Source organism: Ambystoma mexicanum, chromosome 13, assembly GCF_040938575.1.
Source record: "Ambystoma mexicanum isolate Mex_15411 chromosome 13, UKY_AmexF1_1, whole genome shotgun sequence".
Taxonomy (NCBI): Eukaryota; Metazoa; Chordata; class Amphibia; order Caudata; family Ambystomatidae; genus Ambystoma; species Ambystoma mexicanum.
The window spans coordinates 207,592,851-207,607,827 of NC_090938.1; the positions used below are offsets into that span (position 1 = coordinate 207,592,851).

The following is a 14,977-nucleotide window of genomic DNA, read 5'->3' on the forward strand; positions in this document are numbered from 1 at the left end:
CAAAGTACGGCCGGAAAGCTCCTCATAAGGATATCTGTGAACTGAAAAAATGATTTAGCTCAGGGCTAGTACCGCTGAGGAACTTCTTATTATTTATTTCTAGGTCCTCAAGAGAGGATAACAACAGGCAGTGAAAAGATTAATGAACAAATACTTTTCTATTAAGATCAATGATGCCCCAAACCTGCTAGGGAGTTAATTTCTGTCTTCCATGAAATCGTCAAGGCCACATTCTATAGAGTTAAACCCAAATGCGTCATTGTGTGCTACAACATACGGGCAACTCACCGAGCTGTAATAGACATTCTATGTCATGGGTATCTTTATTCTATTCATAAGTATCTTTAATCTAGTAGATCTATTTGTAAAAGGGCAGATTCACAGTCCTGAAGAAGGTGAGGTACTCTAAAACATGCTCTGCACATAAAAGGGCCCTTACTCCATCCTGGCACTGAGGTATTTAGGTGGCACTCTTAATGATGGCTTTGTGATAATTGGATTTACAGATGCAATGTGGGGCAGCATATTAACCTACTTATGCTTACACACTATCATTTTAGCTTGGAATGTTTCCTACTCGGCTTGTTGTTCAGGGTTATCCTTGAATAAAGTGTACACCCAATTGCTAATAGATTAATGACACAGCGAAGTTTGAGTAGAATTCTGTAGCGTGTTGTCATTTTAGAGCCCAGCCCTGTAATACTCGCAATTACTAGCACTGACCCAGTAACGTGGACCCCATAAAGCTACAATAAAGATACCAGGCATTTCTGGAATATGGGGGGAATTGGAGTGCAAATACCAATCAGACTAAAGTACTTGAAATGGAGGACTTCCATTAGAGGTAAGTCATATTTCATTCACACGAATAGCAGCTTACGTCTAGGTGGGTGTGGGTCTCAATAGTGTCTTCGGAGAGCTGTGGGTGAGTTCTGAAGGTCTGGCAAACTGAGTGCCTCATTGAGAGCTCACATCCATAAAGCAGTGCTAGCAAAATGTGTGATTTATATGTACCAGAATCAGTGAGGACCTTAATCAGCATCTATGGGCCTCATTCCGAGTAGGGCGGTAAGGGATACCGGGCACCGGTAAGGAGACCGGTGCTGGTAATCCCTTACCGCCCTACTACGAGGTCCCTTAGCGGGTCCCTCCTTTAACGCCTGGTCTGACCAAGCGTTGTGGACGGGACCCGTTAAGGGATCAGGGCGAAAATAACGGGCTAGACATGTGCCAGTCCGTTATTTGCGCCCTCTCCATTCTCATTGAGCCCTGTGGGGGCTCAAATGGGAATGGGGAGTGGTTTGGTGAATGGGGACTTACCGGTCCCGCCAAGGTACAACTAGACCAGTAAGTCCCCATTGCACCAAACCGGACACGGTACCGTTATTGGTGGCAGTCATGGCGCAAATAGCACCATGACTACCACAAAACCCGAATGAGGGCCTATGATTTATTACTATGAGCACCTTTCCATACGTAAAACACTGCATGATTCACAGAAGCAGAGAGCCTGTCATTTGCCAACCCTCACCCTTCAAATAGAGATCAAAGTAACAAGGAAAACAGTCTAAGACTGGAGGCCATGGGCTTAGAAGGCTTGAAAGCTGCAACAAACAAAATCACCATTAAGATCCTGAAAAGAAAATATTTATTTTGGAGTTCAACCCCTTTGCATATTAGGCTTAAGGATTCTGCAAACCTTAATTCTTGGAATTCTTAAGTGCTGTGAACATCGACATATAATTTAATATCGACATATAATGTACAGGATGGATCCGACCTACATACCTGACCTGTATAGTTCAGCAACAAAAGACAAACTATCACCACAGGAACATTTTAGGGGATTGATCTTTGTGTATAAGGCTTAATGGCAGAATGGGAACCATTTTCTCTTTACTACTCTATAGTTGAGCACTCTATCCATTCCTCTTGCAAAGCCCTTAGTGCCATTGCTGCCGAAAGGCAAAAAATCCCTACTTTTGCAGAGAACCAATCAGAAGATTGGGGGTGCCACCAGGTCAAACTGTGCTCCAAACCAGAGCACATTTGGCAAATATGGAGCTGCAGAATCACCAGACAACATGAAGATTTCCTGAATTTCTTCACAACATTGGAGTAAGAATGCAAGAAGGGAAGAGACATAACCAAATCTATCCTGCCAATTCAGAAGAAATACATCCCAGATGAAGGTGGAATTTAGTCACGCGCAAGAAGAAAACAGACTGCAATTGACACTGAACACAAACAAATCCCCCTCACGTGTGACACCAACTCACAAAAAGTGAGGGCGACTACTGAGTCGTTGAGCTCCCCTCTCCCACTTGTGATGAAAAGTGTATGTAAAGCAAAACACCTGAGTGTTTGTGGATGCGGTGTGAGGAACCTGAGGCCGTCTCCCATTTACTCCCCTTGGGTCTTCCTCTTAGGTGGCCAAGGAAGGGCCTTCACTTTTTGATCCAAAGCCTTGTGGTGGATGTGCGAGGGAGGCTCACCAAGGTGGAGGGTCCTTGGGGATTGGAAGGAGAATGTCATCAGGTGAAAGACGGTACTCCCGGGTCCCATTTCATAATGAACCCTCAGTCCCTGAAGCTTTTATAGGGTACTGTCAAAAACCCTCCAGTTCTTCTTTTCAAATAAAACCCCGGTACCAAGGAACTTAAAAGAAAACCCTAACAAGAACACCTCATTACAGAATACTCCCACATTCTAAACCACTGGTAAAAGCGAGAAGTTATCAGAATAACCTTTGCCCTCCACATAATTCTGTTGGGTATTATCAATCTTCCTCATTACCACACACTCCAGCTGCCGCATATGTACTTCAATATAGTACTGGGACGAGGGGGGGGCGACTAGGAGTAATGCACACACTAACATATCCTTTAACCACTCTAGTACTGAGACGAAGAAGAGGCCTACAGATTTGTGTAAGGGTAAGGCATGTCCAGAGTGCTCCATTAATTGTGGTCAGACAATTGGGCATGAAGACTCACACCTGCAACCTGTTAAACAGTTGCAGGTGTATAAAAGGTGGAGTCGGAGAGATCACAGAGAGACAAGCAGGGAGGCCTGCAAAGGGAGAAATCATGTGGAATACAAGGCAGCCGAGGGTGGTCCTATCGAGAAACCAGGATGCCAGCAAGAACTGGAAGGAACTGTGGTGCTGGGCCCTGGAAGGGTCATGTGAAGGCCACAGTACTGGTCAGTGCCTGCATCAAGAGCTGCGGGCCGCAGAAGAAATCCAATCATTGTAATTCACCGGCAGCACCGGCAACCCACAGAGAGACAGAGAGAAGTGAACAGTGAGCAGGGCTCGCCGTCCATGGAGGATGTGTACTCGGAGCAGAGCAGGAGGTGACAGCCGCCCGGAGTAGGCGCCGGAGACCGGTGAGTGAGAAAAAAGGGATCACTCGAACCAGAGTGCTCCTGCAGTTGTTACATGGCAAAAGGGAATGCCGAATAAACGAGAAGTAATTTACAAGACACAGTGAACCAAAGTAAATGGATTTTGACCATTACTGCAAACTGTGAGCAAATAATAACTGGAAACTATTCAATACCGAACTGAATGGAAGCTTTTGATAAGCATATGAAAGCTGGTGTGAAGAACGAATACCATATATTGCAAGTTAAGAGTGAATTTAATGAAATGCAATGTAAAGTCAGTATAGAACATTGCTGAGGAGTGTGAGAGCAATGCGGTGAAGGGAACAGATCACCACAAAGGGAACTGTTTATCAAAACTCATGGTGGCAAAGTTCAGAGAGTGGCAAAGAGTGAAACATGTTGTGGCAAAGCCAAAAGGCTGGCAAAGAGAGAGCCAAGTGAGTGCGACCAGAACACAGATGCAGCAACAAAAGAACATGTGTGGGCAAGCAAGCCTAGGGTGACCGATTGCGTGACCTGTAACGGGTGGACCGTGTGGTCTGACAACTGTGCCTAGACTGAGTATACCCTATCTGGGGAAGCCAAAGAAGTATACAGAAAGCAATTACAAGTGACTGAAAGAGGTTTCTGAAGTTAAGCAGAAGAAAGCAATCTATATAAACTATCAATAACCAGAAGGAGTGTAAAGTTGACCTGTAACTGGTTTTGAATATTGAGAGACTGAACTTAAGTACCAGTTGGCAAGCAGAGCAAGCGCGTGTCTTGGGGATGGAGAATCCTGAGACCAACTTTGAACTGTGTTGTCTTCTCGAGGAAGGGAACCCAGAGATTCCTGTTGAACGGTGTGCAGCTGTGTTGTCGGTTAGGATGAGAACCATATTTATTCTAAATTAAAGTAGGAAAGAAAGGTTCAGGACTTGGAGAAAACTTGTTTCAGTTGCAGAAAATGTATATGTCTGAAGGACATCACAAGAGCCTATATGGCAAAGAGTGGTGGCGCCTTGTCTGTATCCCAGCGAGTCTGGGATAACTATGATTGGAGTATTTTGTGGATGAATCACAATTTGGCACCAGGGACCACCAAAGCAGACATTAGGAAACATGTAATTTGAAGTTTGCTGGATTCAATGAGAGGCAGCTGCTTCTTAGACTAGTAGGTCATAGGTGAGCAAGGGGAAATATTCGTACACAAATGGCCACCAGGTGCTTAGCTGTCTGAGGCCACCTTGAAGGGATGTAGGTGCGAGAACTGAGGTGTTTGTAGTTTTCTTGGATTGCTCTGTGGTTCTCTAAAAAAGCAATGGCCTGTCTAGACAGAATAGCCCTGATGAGGGAGCAGCTCTTGGAAGGTGTAAATAAGAACTTTGGTATCTTGACTGAAATACCCAGATTACATAGCAGTCACAATGCTCGAGGAGCAAGTATGCAGCTCTTTTGGGAGAGGCATACCCAACACTCATGCATCCAAACAGTGATAGCGGTAGATTGCTTTGTTCCTGGGACCTCTGCTTCTAATGCCATGCTTTTCAGAAGCTCTGACCATATGGGAGAACTTTGTATTGGAACGTGCTCCTCCCACACCAAATCCCAGGAATGTTCTGTATGGCATCTAGAGGGAATCTTGGAAATGTGCTTCCAGGATATCAATGGCATAATGCAAGGCCCTCTTCTGAATGCATGTGGACCGAAGGGACCATCTTGAAGGGATTGCTGAGTCATCAAAATAATAAGACCAACCCAGTAGGTGTTGCAGATGTCCAGATCTGCAATCCTCATCTCCACAATAAGAAACAGTAGATATTTCAAATAGTACTCGTCGAAAGGTACGTGGCTCTGTTTACCCCAGGCTCTCTACGTTTCAATGTCTACAGTCAGTGTTCAGGCAAATTGTGTAATAGGAGGGTGGAGAAAAGGTAATGGAAGGAGACACAGCTTAAAAATCTGCAAGGTGCATCAGAGAAAAATTGCATGTGTAATTATGTGGTGGTTTACATGGCAGCCAAATTATTTAAACCCATGTATGCCCAACACAGGCTGAATTCTTCCTCACGTTTCTAGGAGGGGAGTGAGATTTGCCTCTCGCTCAATAGAGGGCAAAGAAAATAAGTATCTCTCGCGTTATGCTGACCGTCCTCTCATTGCTGATAGGCATGTCCTCTCTATTGTGTTGTTTCGAAATGCCTCCACATTTCTGCAAGGATCTCAATATGCCATTGAAGGGGAAACCAAGGGCTATTGAAAAGGCTTAATAATACCCTGAGTGGCAGTGATGATGGCTTGCCTGCTTGCACCCCAAACAACCCATCTGCAAAGATGACATACAAATATTTTTAAAAAAAAATAAAACAGGAGATCTATCTCTTCTTCCGCTGCCTTGTATTTTTAAGCAGAAGCAGCCCAGCCATGTAGCTGTATGCATGGAATCACCAACATTCATGTCCTAGTCACAGAATCTGGAGCTTCCGGTTTAGAACAGGATGGAATAGAGGAGGAAAGGTCCAGTCTGGTAAGTGTTACATTCTTCTTGCAGTGCAAAGATCTTGAACAAAATCAAATAAGAGTAATGTGACTTTTGTGACAGCATCAAATTAAGATGGCATCTGCAGTAGCGTTGCGGAGCAAAGTGACGAACAATGGGACAATTCCTTCTCTGTAGAACAGAGCACCCAAAGTGTTTACAATTCAGAAAAAAATTAGTGCACCTGCCCAAATTAACACTGAACATACCTCACCCTAAGAACGTGAAAGTTGCACAAGCCTTTGCAAGCAAAATTCACAACATCAAGACAGCATCAACGGTTACCGGAGGTATGAAGTCAGTCCTGCATTTTGTGATGTCACCAATAAAAGTATTTTGCCCACATATTTGTTTATACATTCAGCGGAAGGCATATTTTCAATCACTACCCTGAAAAGTTCTAAACTAGTAGGGAACTCACACCCAGCACGACAGACAATTTCTCCAGTGACGAGCCTAATTTGTGATATCTACTTTTGTTCATTAGTCTCAGTTTATATAGGTACCGCAAAAATTCAAATGAAAGTAGGCATTTATCAACCCACACATAATAATCACAAGAATCCCTGCCTTAATCCAACTGCTCCACCACGGTTGTCTATTTTCCACTGTATCCCCTAATTACCACCATAGGGTTGCAGCCCTGTGCAGTGGCGACTCGTTCAAAATGGGCAAAAGGGCACCAATACACCGGTTTGTGGCCCCCTCTCGCCCATTACGGAGGAGCCGACAGCCGAAGAGCCAGCCCAGTGAAACACTGAGCGGCCAGGGCAGTGAAACACTGAGCGCTTGCTCCTCCACTTTTTCCAGCTAAGGGAGTGCTCCTGGGCTGGTTGAACTGTCAAAGGGCAGGACAAAGACTGATATGTTATGGATATTTCTCCTCTGTGAAAGAGACAGTGAGCTAAAGAATCTGGGTAAGACTCTCGTAACCGGGACTTATTGGCCAGCATACGGACTCCCAGGACCCCCTTGGTTTTTGCATAATTAAAGTAACTTTGGGTCTCACCCTAAGTTACTAGGGTAATCCAGACATGGACCCTTGCTCACTGCTCTCAGAGAGGCACAGCTCTGCCTTACAGTGGAGGCCCAACAAAGCTGAAACACATGTCTGGGGTTGCTGTTGGTACACCTGTTCAGAGGAGAATTGTCTGGCATTTCGGTGTTGGACTGCTCCAGGGCAGCTCAAAAACTGATATGTTATCCATATTTCTCCTCTGTGAAAGAGATAGTGAGCTAAAGAATCTGAGTAAGACTCTCAAAAGCGGGACTTATTGGCCAGCAGAGGGACTCCCAGGACTCCCTTGTTTATGCATAATTAAATTAACTTTGGGTCTCACCCTAAGTTACTAGGGTAATCAAGACGTCGTCCCCTTGCTCACTGCTCTTCGACAGGCACAATTCCACTCTTCTGATGAGGTCCAACGAGGACAAAACATGTGTTTGGGGTTGCTGTTGGTACCCTGGCTCAGAGGAAAATTGGCTGGGATTTGGGTTAGGGGTAAGGTGGGTGGAGTGATTCAAGGAAAACTGCAGGAGGTTTTGGAGAAAATGGAAAGGTGGTGTCCGGCTTGGGCTTTTAAGGTGTCCTCCTCAAAAACAGTGTGTGCGTTGTTTAACAGGTGACATAGTGGTGTACATTTGGATCTCAAGTACAGCGGGGATGTGATGGTTTGGGTGTCAGAATTCCGGTATCTTGGTGTGCTCTTGGATGAGCGCCTGTCATGCAAGTTGCAAGTGGAGAAGACGGTGGCAAAGTGTAAAAGCGATCTTCCTGTCGGGTCAGGAATGGGGTGGGGAGCAGAGGAGTATGAGGATGTTGTATGTCGGGTTGGTCAGGAGTGTGCTGGAGTTCGGAGTTCAGCTGCAGTGCAGTTATAGTAGGGCTCAGCTTGATGAGCTGGATGGTGTCCAGGCAAGGGCAATGAGGATTGTGACTGGGACTGGTTCGGTCATCCCCCACAGAGGCTGTGCAAGTGTTGACTGGGATGTTGCCATTGTATTTGAGAAGGGAGGAGCTGAGTCCTAGGTATTGGTTGCGATGTAAGTCCCTCAGTGTGTGGCATCCTGTGAAGAAGTGTCTGGTGGTTAATTAGTTACATGCCTATAAGAGTGGGAGTTGGGAGAGGAAAGGGGGGACTTTTGGGTTCCATGCGGACAGTCTGGTGAAACAAAGGGGTTGTGTATGGTGGAAGATGTGGATAGGGTGGTAGTGCCGGTTTGGATGCAGCATGATCCAATTGTCTGTTTGGATTTGGCCAAGTTGGTGGTCAAGAAGAGTGGTGATCGGGGGGTGATTAAGAGATTGGCGGTGCAGTGTGTGGAGGGGAAAGTTGGCACTCAGGTATATACGAATGGTTCCAGGGATTCAGAGAGGAACAGGGTTGGTATGGCCTGCTATTTTCAGATGGATGAGGAGTTTTGTGTGGTTAGGTTGTCGGAAGATGTATCCATCTGCACGGCAGAGTTGATGGCTGTTAATGTGACAGTACTTTGGATTATGGGGAAACAGTTGGCTAAGGTGGTGGTGTTTGTAGATTTGATAAGTGTGTTGTTGGCTATCAAGAAGGGGAATTGTGATGGGGGGATTTAGTTGTGCTCATTAGACAGCGATTAGAGGAGTGTATTGCGGGGGGTACCATGGTGGAATTGGCCTGGATCCCCAGTAATTGTGGGGTGCTTCGGTAATAAGTTGGTGGATCGGGCTCTGTATGGGGCCACATTGAGGGGGGAGGTCGATGTGGAAGTCCCATTGCGTGTGGCTGAGGTACAGGTGATGGTGTGTGGCAAGATTAAGGATATGCAGCAGGATCAGTGGGATATGAGTTTGAAGGAGCGGCAGTTGTATGCAGTGTGCAGGGAGGTGCGGATTCAGGAGTTTGAGGGTGGGGTGGAGTTGGCACGAAGGGAGGAAACTATTTTGAATCGCCTTAGGGTGGGTCATGCAGGGTTGGCAGGATGGAAGTGTATGATGGGTAGAGTTGATTCAGTGGCATGTGAGGCTTGCGGTTGTCTCATTATATGTTGGACTGTGTGAGGTTTCATGTGCAGAGGGAATCGCTGAGATTCAGGATGAGTGGCGTGGGGTGGTTGTATAGGGATCTGTTCTGTTGGAAAAGAGGGATGGAGGATAAACAGTCTAGGTGCCTGCTTCAGTTTGTGCAGGAGACTGGGAATTGGGAAGAGATCTAGTGAGGATGGTTGGCTGATTGGTGCCTATTTTGGCGAACCTCATCTAGATAGAGGGAAATCGCCAGCTCCAGGTTTCTGGAGTCACCCTAACAAGAATAAGAGAATTGCCTGGCATTTCGGTGCTGGACTGCCCCAAGGCAGGACAAAGACCAATATGTTATGGATATTTCTCCTCTGTGAAAGAGATACTGAGCTAAAGAATCTGGGTAAGACTCACGAAACCAGGACTTATTGGCCGGCAGAGGGAGTTCCAGGACCCCCCTTGTTTTTGAACTGTCAAAGGGAAACATTGTTTGTTACTTTGACAGTTTATTTCCCCAGTCACGCAAGCTCAATGAGCCATGCAAGGCTGGGAGGATTTTTGCTTCCTCAGACTTGCATAGCTCATTGTAAAGGCTGGCTGGGGAACTGCATGTCTGTATGTGCAAGGGGGCGCGCCTGCGCCTCCTCACACATACAGACAGAGCAGGCTGGAGTAGGGCGTCTTGTCACCCATGCTCAGGCCCCTGCACGCATGTGTACAAACCAGAAAGTATCCTGATTCCTGTTCATGCTAGCAGGGGCTGTAGCACCAGGGAGGAAACTTCTGGCCCGGTGGCAGAATGTACGATTATGTTTGTGTATTTATAATTTAAATATGTTTATGGATATGTGCATGATTGTGTTGTTGTGAGTGAGTGTATGATGATGGATGCTCATGTGAATGAGAGAGTGCTTGCTGTGTGTATGTTGTGTAAATGTGTGTGTTTGCATGTTCATCATTTATTTATTGTTGAAATGTGTGTTATGAATGAGTGCATAATTATAGGTTCTTGCGTGAATGAGAGAGTGCTTGTTGTGTGAATGTGTGTGTATGTTTGTACTGGCCCGTGGAGCTGATTTTAGCGAGGTGGGGGTTATACAATAAAGCACAATCTCCCTCCCCACCGGCCAAAATCAGCTCTCCTTCTGAGGCACTGGGGTGCCCAGGGGACAGGGATGGTATGTTTTTACTGGATATCTTTGATAGATGTCTAGTAATAAATACAATGCCTGCTCCCTGGGCCCCAGCGCCTTGCATACATGGATAATCACTTTAATTGAGTGCATGTGTTAGGCACTGCGGGGCCCAGGGGACAGGGATGGCATTTTTTGGGACAGGGATGGCATTTTTTACTGGAATCTATCATTGTCTCCCTGATCTGTCGCCCAATGTCCTAACACATCAATTACTTATGTGAGTCTCCTGTTGCCATATGCCCATTGATTCTGCCTGCCAGACGGTGAACTAGGTAAGTGTTCTATCTGTGTGATGCATGAGAATGGTGAGTGAGATGGATGCTTAGTGAGACGTACTCGGACTATTTGGTTTTCATTTCTCATTCATTTTGCCTAACTGCCTTCCAGCATCCCTCAAATTCTCGAACGTCTCCCCAGGTCCATGAGCACCCACCTCCTGTACCAGTTGTTCCGCACCCACTCCAATTCTCCTCTTCCACGCGTCCTCAGCCCGCCCGTTCCCTACCACGCCTTATTATCATATTGAGGTGCTCCAGTGATGTGATAGGGTCAATACTATTCATTCATCGTGTACAGTGCGACTACAGTTACAGGAAAGCACAAGCATGGCAGGATAAACGTCTGCATAAGTAGGAGAGTCTTATACATAATCATAACCATTATTGCAAATCAATGTACTTTTTACGGAATTGTTGAATGGAGGCTCATATTTGTATAACGTCTTGCCTTCATAATTCTGAACTTTCTTTAGGTGATGTATTATTCTTATGGAGCTCCAGTGAAATTGGAATTACATCATTTGGACTTTGTAGTGGTTATTACCTAGAAATAGTGGTAAGTTATTGCTGTTAAAGTTATGCTGGATGTGATGCCATAGTTCTATGGAACAAACCACTCATTAGCACATGCTTTGCAGCCACTAAAAACTATCTTACAGCTTCATGACTTGACTAGATTCTTTTTTTTTCTATTTTATGGGCTTTTAATGGTTGTTTCCAGGAAAGAAATCAAATAAGCAGGGCAGCCCAACCCATTCTACTAATGTAAGAGGAGTACACAACAAATAAGCGCCATGCAACTTCCCCAGGCTCACCTGGTTCCCACACATAGCGAATTTAAACAGATGGAAGTACTTCCGACCCTTGGAGGTAAAGCTTGAACCACTCGTGAAGGAGGTGCTGTTGGCAAGGGCTGAGAAGTCATATCGAAAGTTCACGCCCCCCTTCTGGACTGTAAAATGGCAGCCGCTGTAGCACAGTGATTTGATCTGTTGGAGGCAAATACCACAAGAAGCGTTAGAACTTGCATTCATCCAGCCCACGAGTACGGCCATACCATTCAGCAGTTGACCGAGGAAAAGAGAGAAGATGTCTTCAGCTTTGCCTAGCATTACAATGGGGAAAAGCCATTGTGACTACGCAACTCTTCCCTGTCAAGTGCCAATCACCTTAAAGAAGTAGCACATACAAAAATAGGAACATCCCAAACACTGTAACATTGAGTAAAACAAGATATGTTTGACAGGAACATATACCTAAAACAGCCCAATTACAGCCCTTAGTTAAACATAGTTGCATGGCCATAATTAAGATACATGGAGGAGCTGAGAACGTCCATCTATAGGGGCTACCAGCACAATCTGCTTTCCTATTAATTCTCTGCTCTCCTCCTACCCCTACACTTGAGTCTGTTGATTCTCTCCTTGGCAATTTTGCAGCAGTTTTTAATTTCTATCCAATCACAGCAACATATTTAATCAATTTTGTTTTCAAAACCAAGTTTACTTAATGTTCCTCCGATCCCTGCCCTGACAATATTAACACCCACTGCATGAGGGAATTGGTATCTTGTGTTAGTTGGTTTATTAATTATGACATTGAATATGAAACTATTCCAAGTAATCTCAAACAGGCTTGCATTACTCCTCTGTCAAAGAGATCCAACCTAGACACTGACGTGCCTAGTAGTTGTTGGCCAATCCAAATCTACCTTATCTTGCAAACATTGTTGAGTAGGTGATTATCTTGCAATTGCAAATTGTTTTTATTTGTATTTGAGTTTTTGAATAGCAAAAACCTAGCACGGGAGAACCAGAGCGATGTACACGATTTTAAGGAACAGGAAGACCATTCAATCTAATACACGTCTAGGGGCCAGATTATAGAAACTTTGCACAGGCGCAAGTGCAACGTTTGCACGGTATTAGCACTAGAGCAAAGTTTGCCCTATTTTTAAAAACACTGGGACATGAAAAAAAACATTGCACCCCGACAAGTGCAGTTTGGCATAATAAAAGCACCAGGGCAAAAATAGCCCTAGTGCAGAAAAGATGCATTTTCACTAAACTTTTGCACCAGGACAAAGTTTGCCCTTGTGCTAATACTGTGCAAACTTTGCACTTGCACCGGTGCAAAGCTTCTGTAATTTGGCCCTTGGAAATATTAGAAAACCTTTGCACCATGACAAGTGCATTTTGGCATGTTATAAGCATAAGGGCAAAAATTGCCCTAGTGCAGAAAAGATACCTTTTCACTGTCTTTTTACACCAGGGCAAAGTTTGCCATGATGCTAATACAGAATAGTATTAGCACTAGGACACACTTTGTCCTGGTTAAAAAATGAATCGAAAATGTATCTTTTTTGAACTAGTGTAACTTTTATCTTGGTGCTTACACCATGCCAAACTGCACTTGTAATGGCGCAATGGTTTTCTAATGTGTCCCAGTGTTTTAAGAAATAGGGCAAACTTTGTCCTAGTGCTAATACTGTGCAAACCTTGCAGTTGCACCGGTGCAAAGCTTCTGTAATTTGGCCCTAGGTATACATCACTCGGTATCCACGCAGCAGATGATATAGAAACAGCACTGGCTGACGTCTGTAAACACCTTTTTTTCTGATGGACACCCTCTCTGTTGTCGTACTACACCTCTCAACTGCCTTTCCGACCTTCGACTCTGTTGAGTCATTTTTGGCTGCCAGATCTCACTGTGTGCCTCTTGCTAATTTATCTACTCAACCCTCATCCATCCAAATCGGCATCCCTCATGGATCATCCTTTTCCCTGCTGCTTTCCAAATATTTGTAAAAACCTTTTCCATGATCTGCTCCAGTTGCTAAATGTCGGGTTTCATAGCTTACGCTGATGACTCCAAGTTTTATTTTATGGCAATTTTGGTCGAAATATACTTAACATTAAATCCATATTTGCCAGCATCAAGAACTGGATGAAAACCCCCCTGGCTAAGTTTAAATTATAGAAAAACAGGAATGCTGAGGAATAATTCAGCAAGAAATGAAAAACCTAATGAAGGCCTGTCGCCTGTTTAACAGTAGATTCACGGTCTCTACCTTTGGGGGAGGTGTCGATCGATCGATCGCTCTCCACGAATCCTTAACGGAATGCAGTGGTCAGTAGCTCCAACTACTACATTCAATCTTTCCGACACAATCATACATCTATCTCTGATGATCATGGTATCACCGCTAGAGCCAATATTGCCTGAAAACCTGCTTAGGAAAACTATTCATATGTGGGCACTCTGAAATATTTATTGTAGCATCTACAAACCGTACAGAACTGTGCAGCCTGAATAGCTACTCTGGCTCCCCGGAGGGACCACATATCTCCTACACTATTCCTTCTTCACAGGATACCAGTCGAGGCCTGAATCAAATTGAAGCTAGATACTGTCGTTTTTTAAAAAAAATATCTTAACAATATGGGTCCCTGTATCTGGTCCCCTGAATCGATTTTTAAAAGACCTGTAGAACCTTGTGCTCCTCTTCTTTGATCCTGGCTATCCCGCAGATTTAAACTTAGGTTGGCAGGGAGGAAAAACTTTGCAGTCAAAGTTTCCACTATTTGGAATTCTCTGCCAGAATATCTCTCTTCATGCCCCTATCTCCTCCAGTTTTTTGTTTCAGACTTCCTTCTGTTCTTAGTCCACTTCTGGGGTACTGTTCTATACCATATGTGCTTTTTGTGAAACTATTGAGGTTGAAGGGCTACAAGCACCTAATAAAAATAGCAATAACAATAGTTTTCATTGCTCTCCATGCTTTTTGTAATGAGGCAGCATAGCCGAGATGTGTGGCATAGAACACATGCTTTCAGAGAAAATGGTCCCAAGGAAGAATAAAGAAAACTGCATCCCTCAATTGTACAGCAAGAGAAATATTGAGAAAACCATACTCTTATGCATCTGTGAAAGATAAACACCTATCGTTATCTGAAAATATTAGGATTAATTTAAGACATCCTATACATTTTGACAATATTCTGAACTTTTGTCTGGAATCTCAGAAGCTAAAAATGGGTGTTTACTAGTAATATGTTCCATCATCACTCTCTTTCTCCAGGTGCCATGGCTCTTGGATATACCTCGGTATGACGTGATCAAGGGTAAAGTTGTGATATGTAAATCTTCCTAAGTAAGTGGAAGCATTCTTAATTGGCTGCTCTGGATACATTACCTGGTTGGCTGTAGTGCCAGGGCCACAGGGGATGCAGGCCTGTTTGCCGTAGGGCTGATGTGCCTTGAGGTAGGTGTTTACCGGACAGTGCTGGCACGTGCTGGTCACCCGGTCAATGTAGTTCCCTGGTGGGCATGAGGAGCACAGAGATTCGGACTGGGAGGACTCAAGGGCACAGGGCTGGCAGTAGGAGGCTACTCCATCCAACACATTTGTCACATTGATGGAGTAGATCCTAGCAAAGTCGTTGCTGAACTTTGGTGTCTGAAACAAAACAAGCATTGGCAAATCCATCAGTTTTGGTTTTTCTATAGGTAGAGCCTTTGCCCCAATTCAGAATTTTTTTTAACATTAAAGCCTTTGTATATTGCAATTTCCTACAAATCATTACAATACAATTAAAAT

The 14,977-nt window shown here is 44.6% G+C and overlaps 1 protein-coding gene across 2 annotated transcripts in view; it reads right to left on the reverse strand.

Annotated features, from left to right (window-relative positions):
• ELAPOR1 (endosome-lysosome associated apoptosis and autophagy regulator 1) overlaps positions 1-14,977 on the reverse strand; it is a 550,309-nt gene that overhangs the window by 105,919 nt on the left and 429,413 nt on the right. For both annotated transcript variants that reach the window (XM_069633660.1, XM_069633661.1), the window contains exons 14-15: positions 14,573-14,836; positions 11,193-11,366 (exon numbers count right to left, since the gene is read on the reverse strand). In XM_069633660.1, the coding sequence (XP_069489761.1) occupies positions 11,193-11,366; positions 14,573-14,836 (438 nt within the window). The remainder of the gene's footprint in view (positions 1-11,192; positions 11,367-14,572; positions 14,837-14,977) is intronic.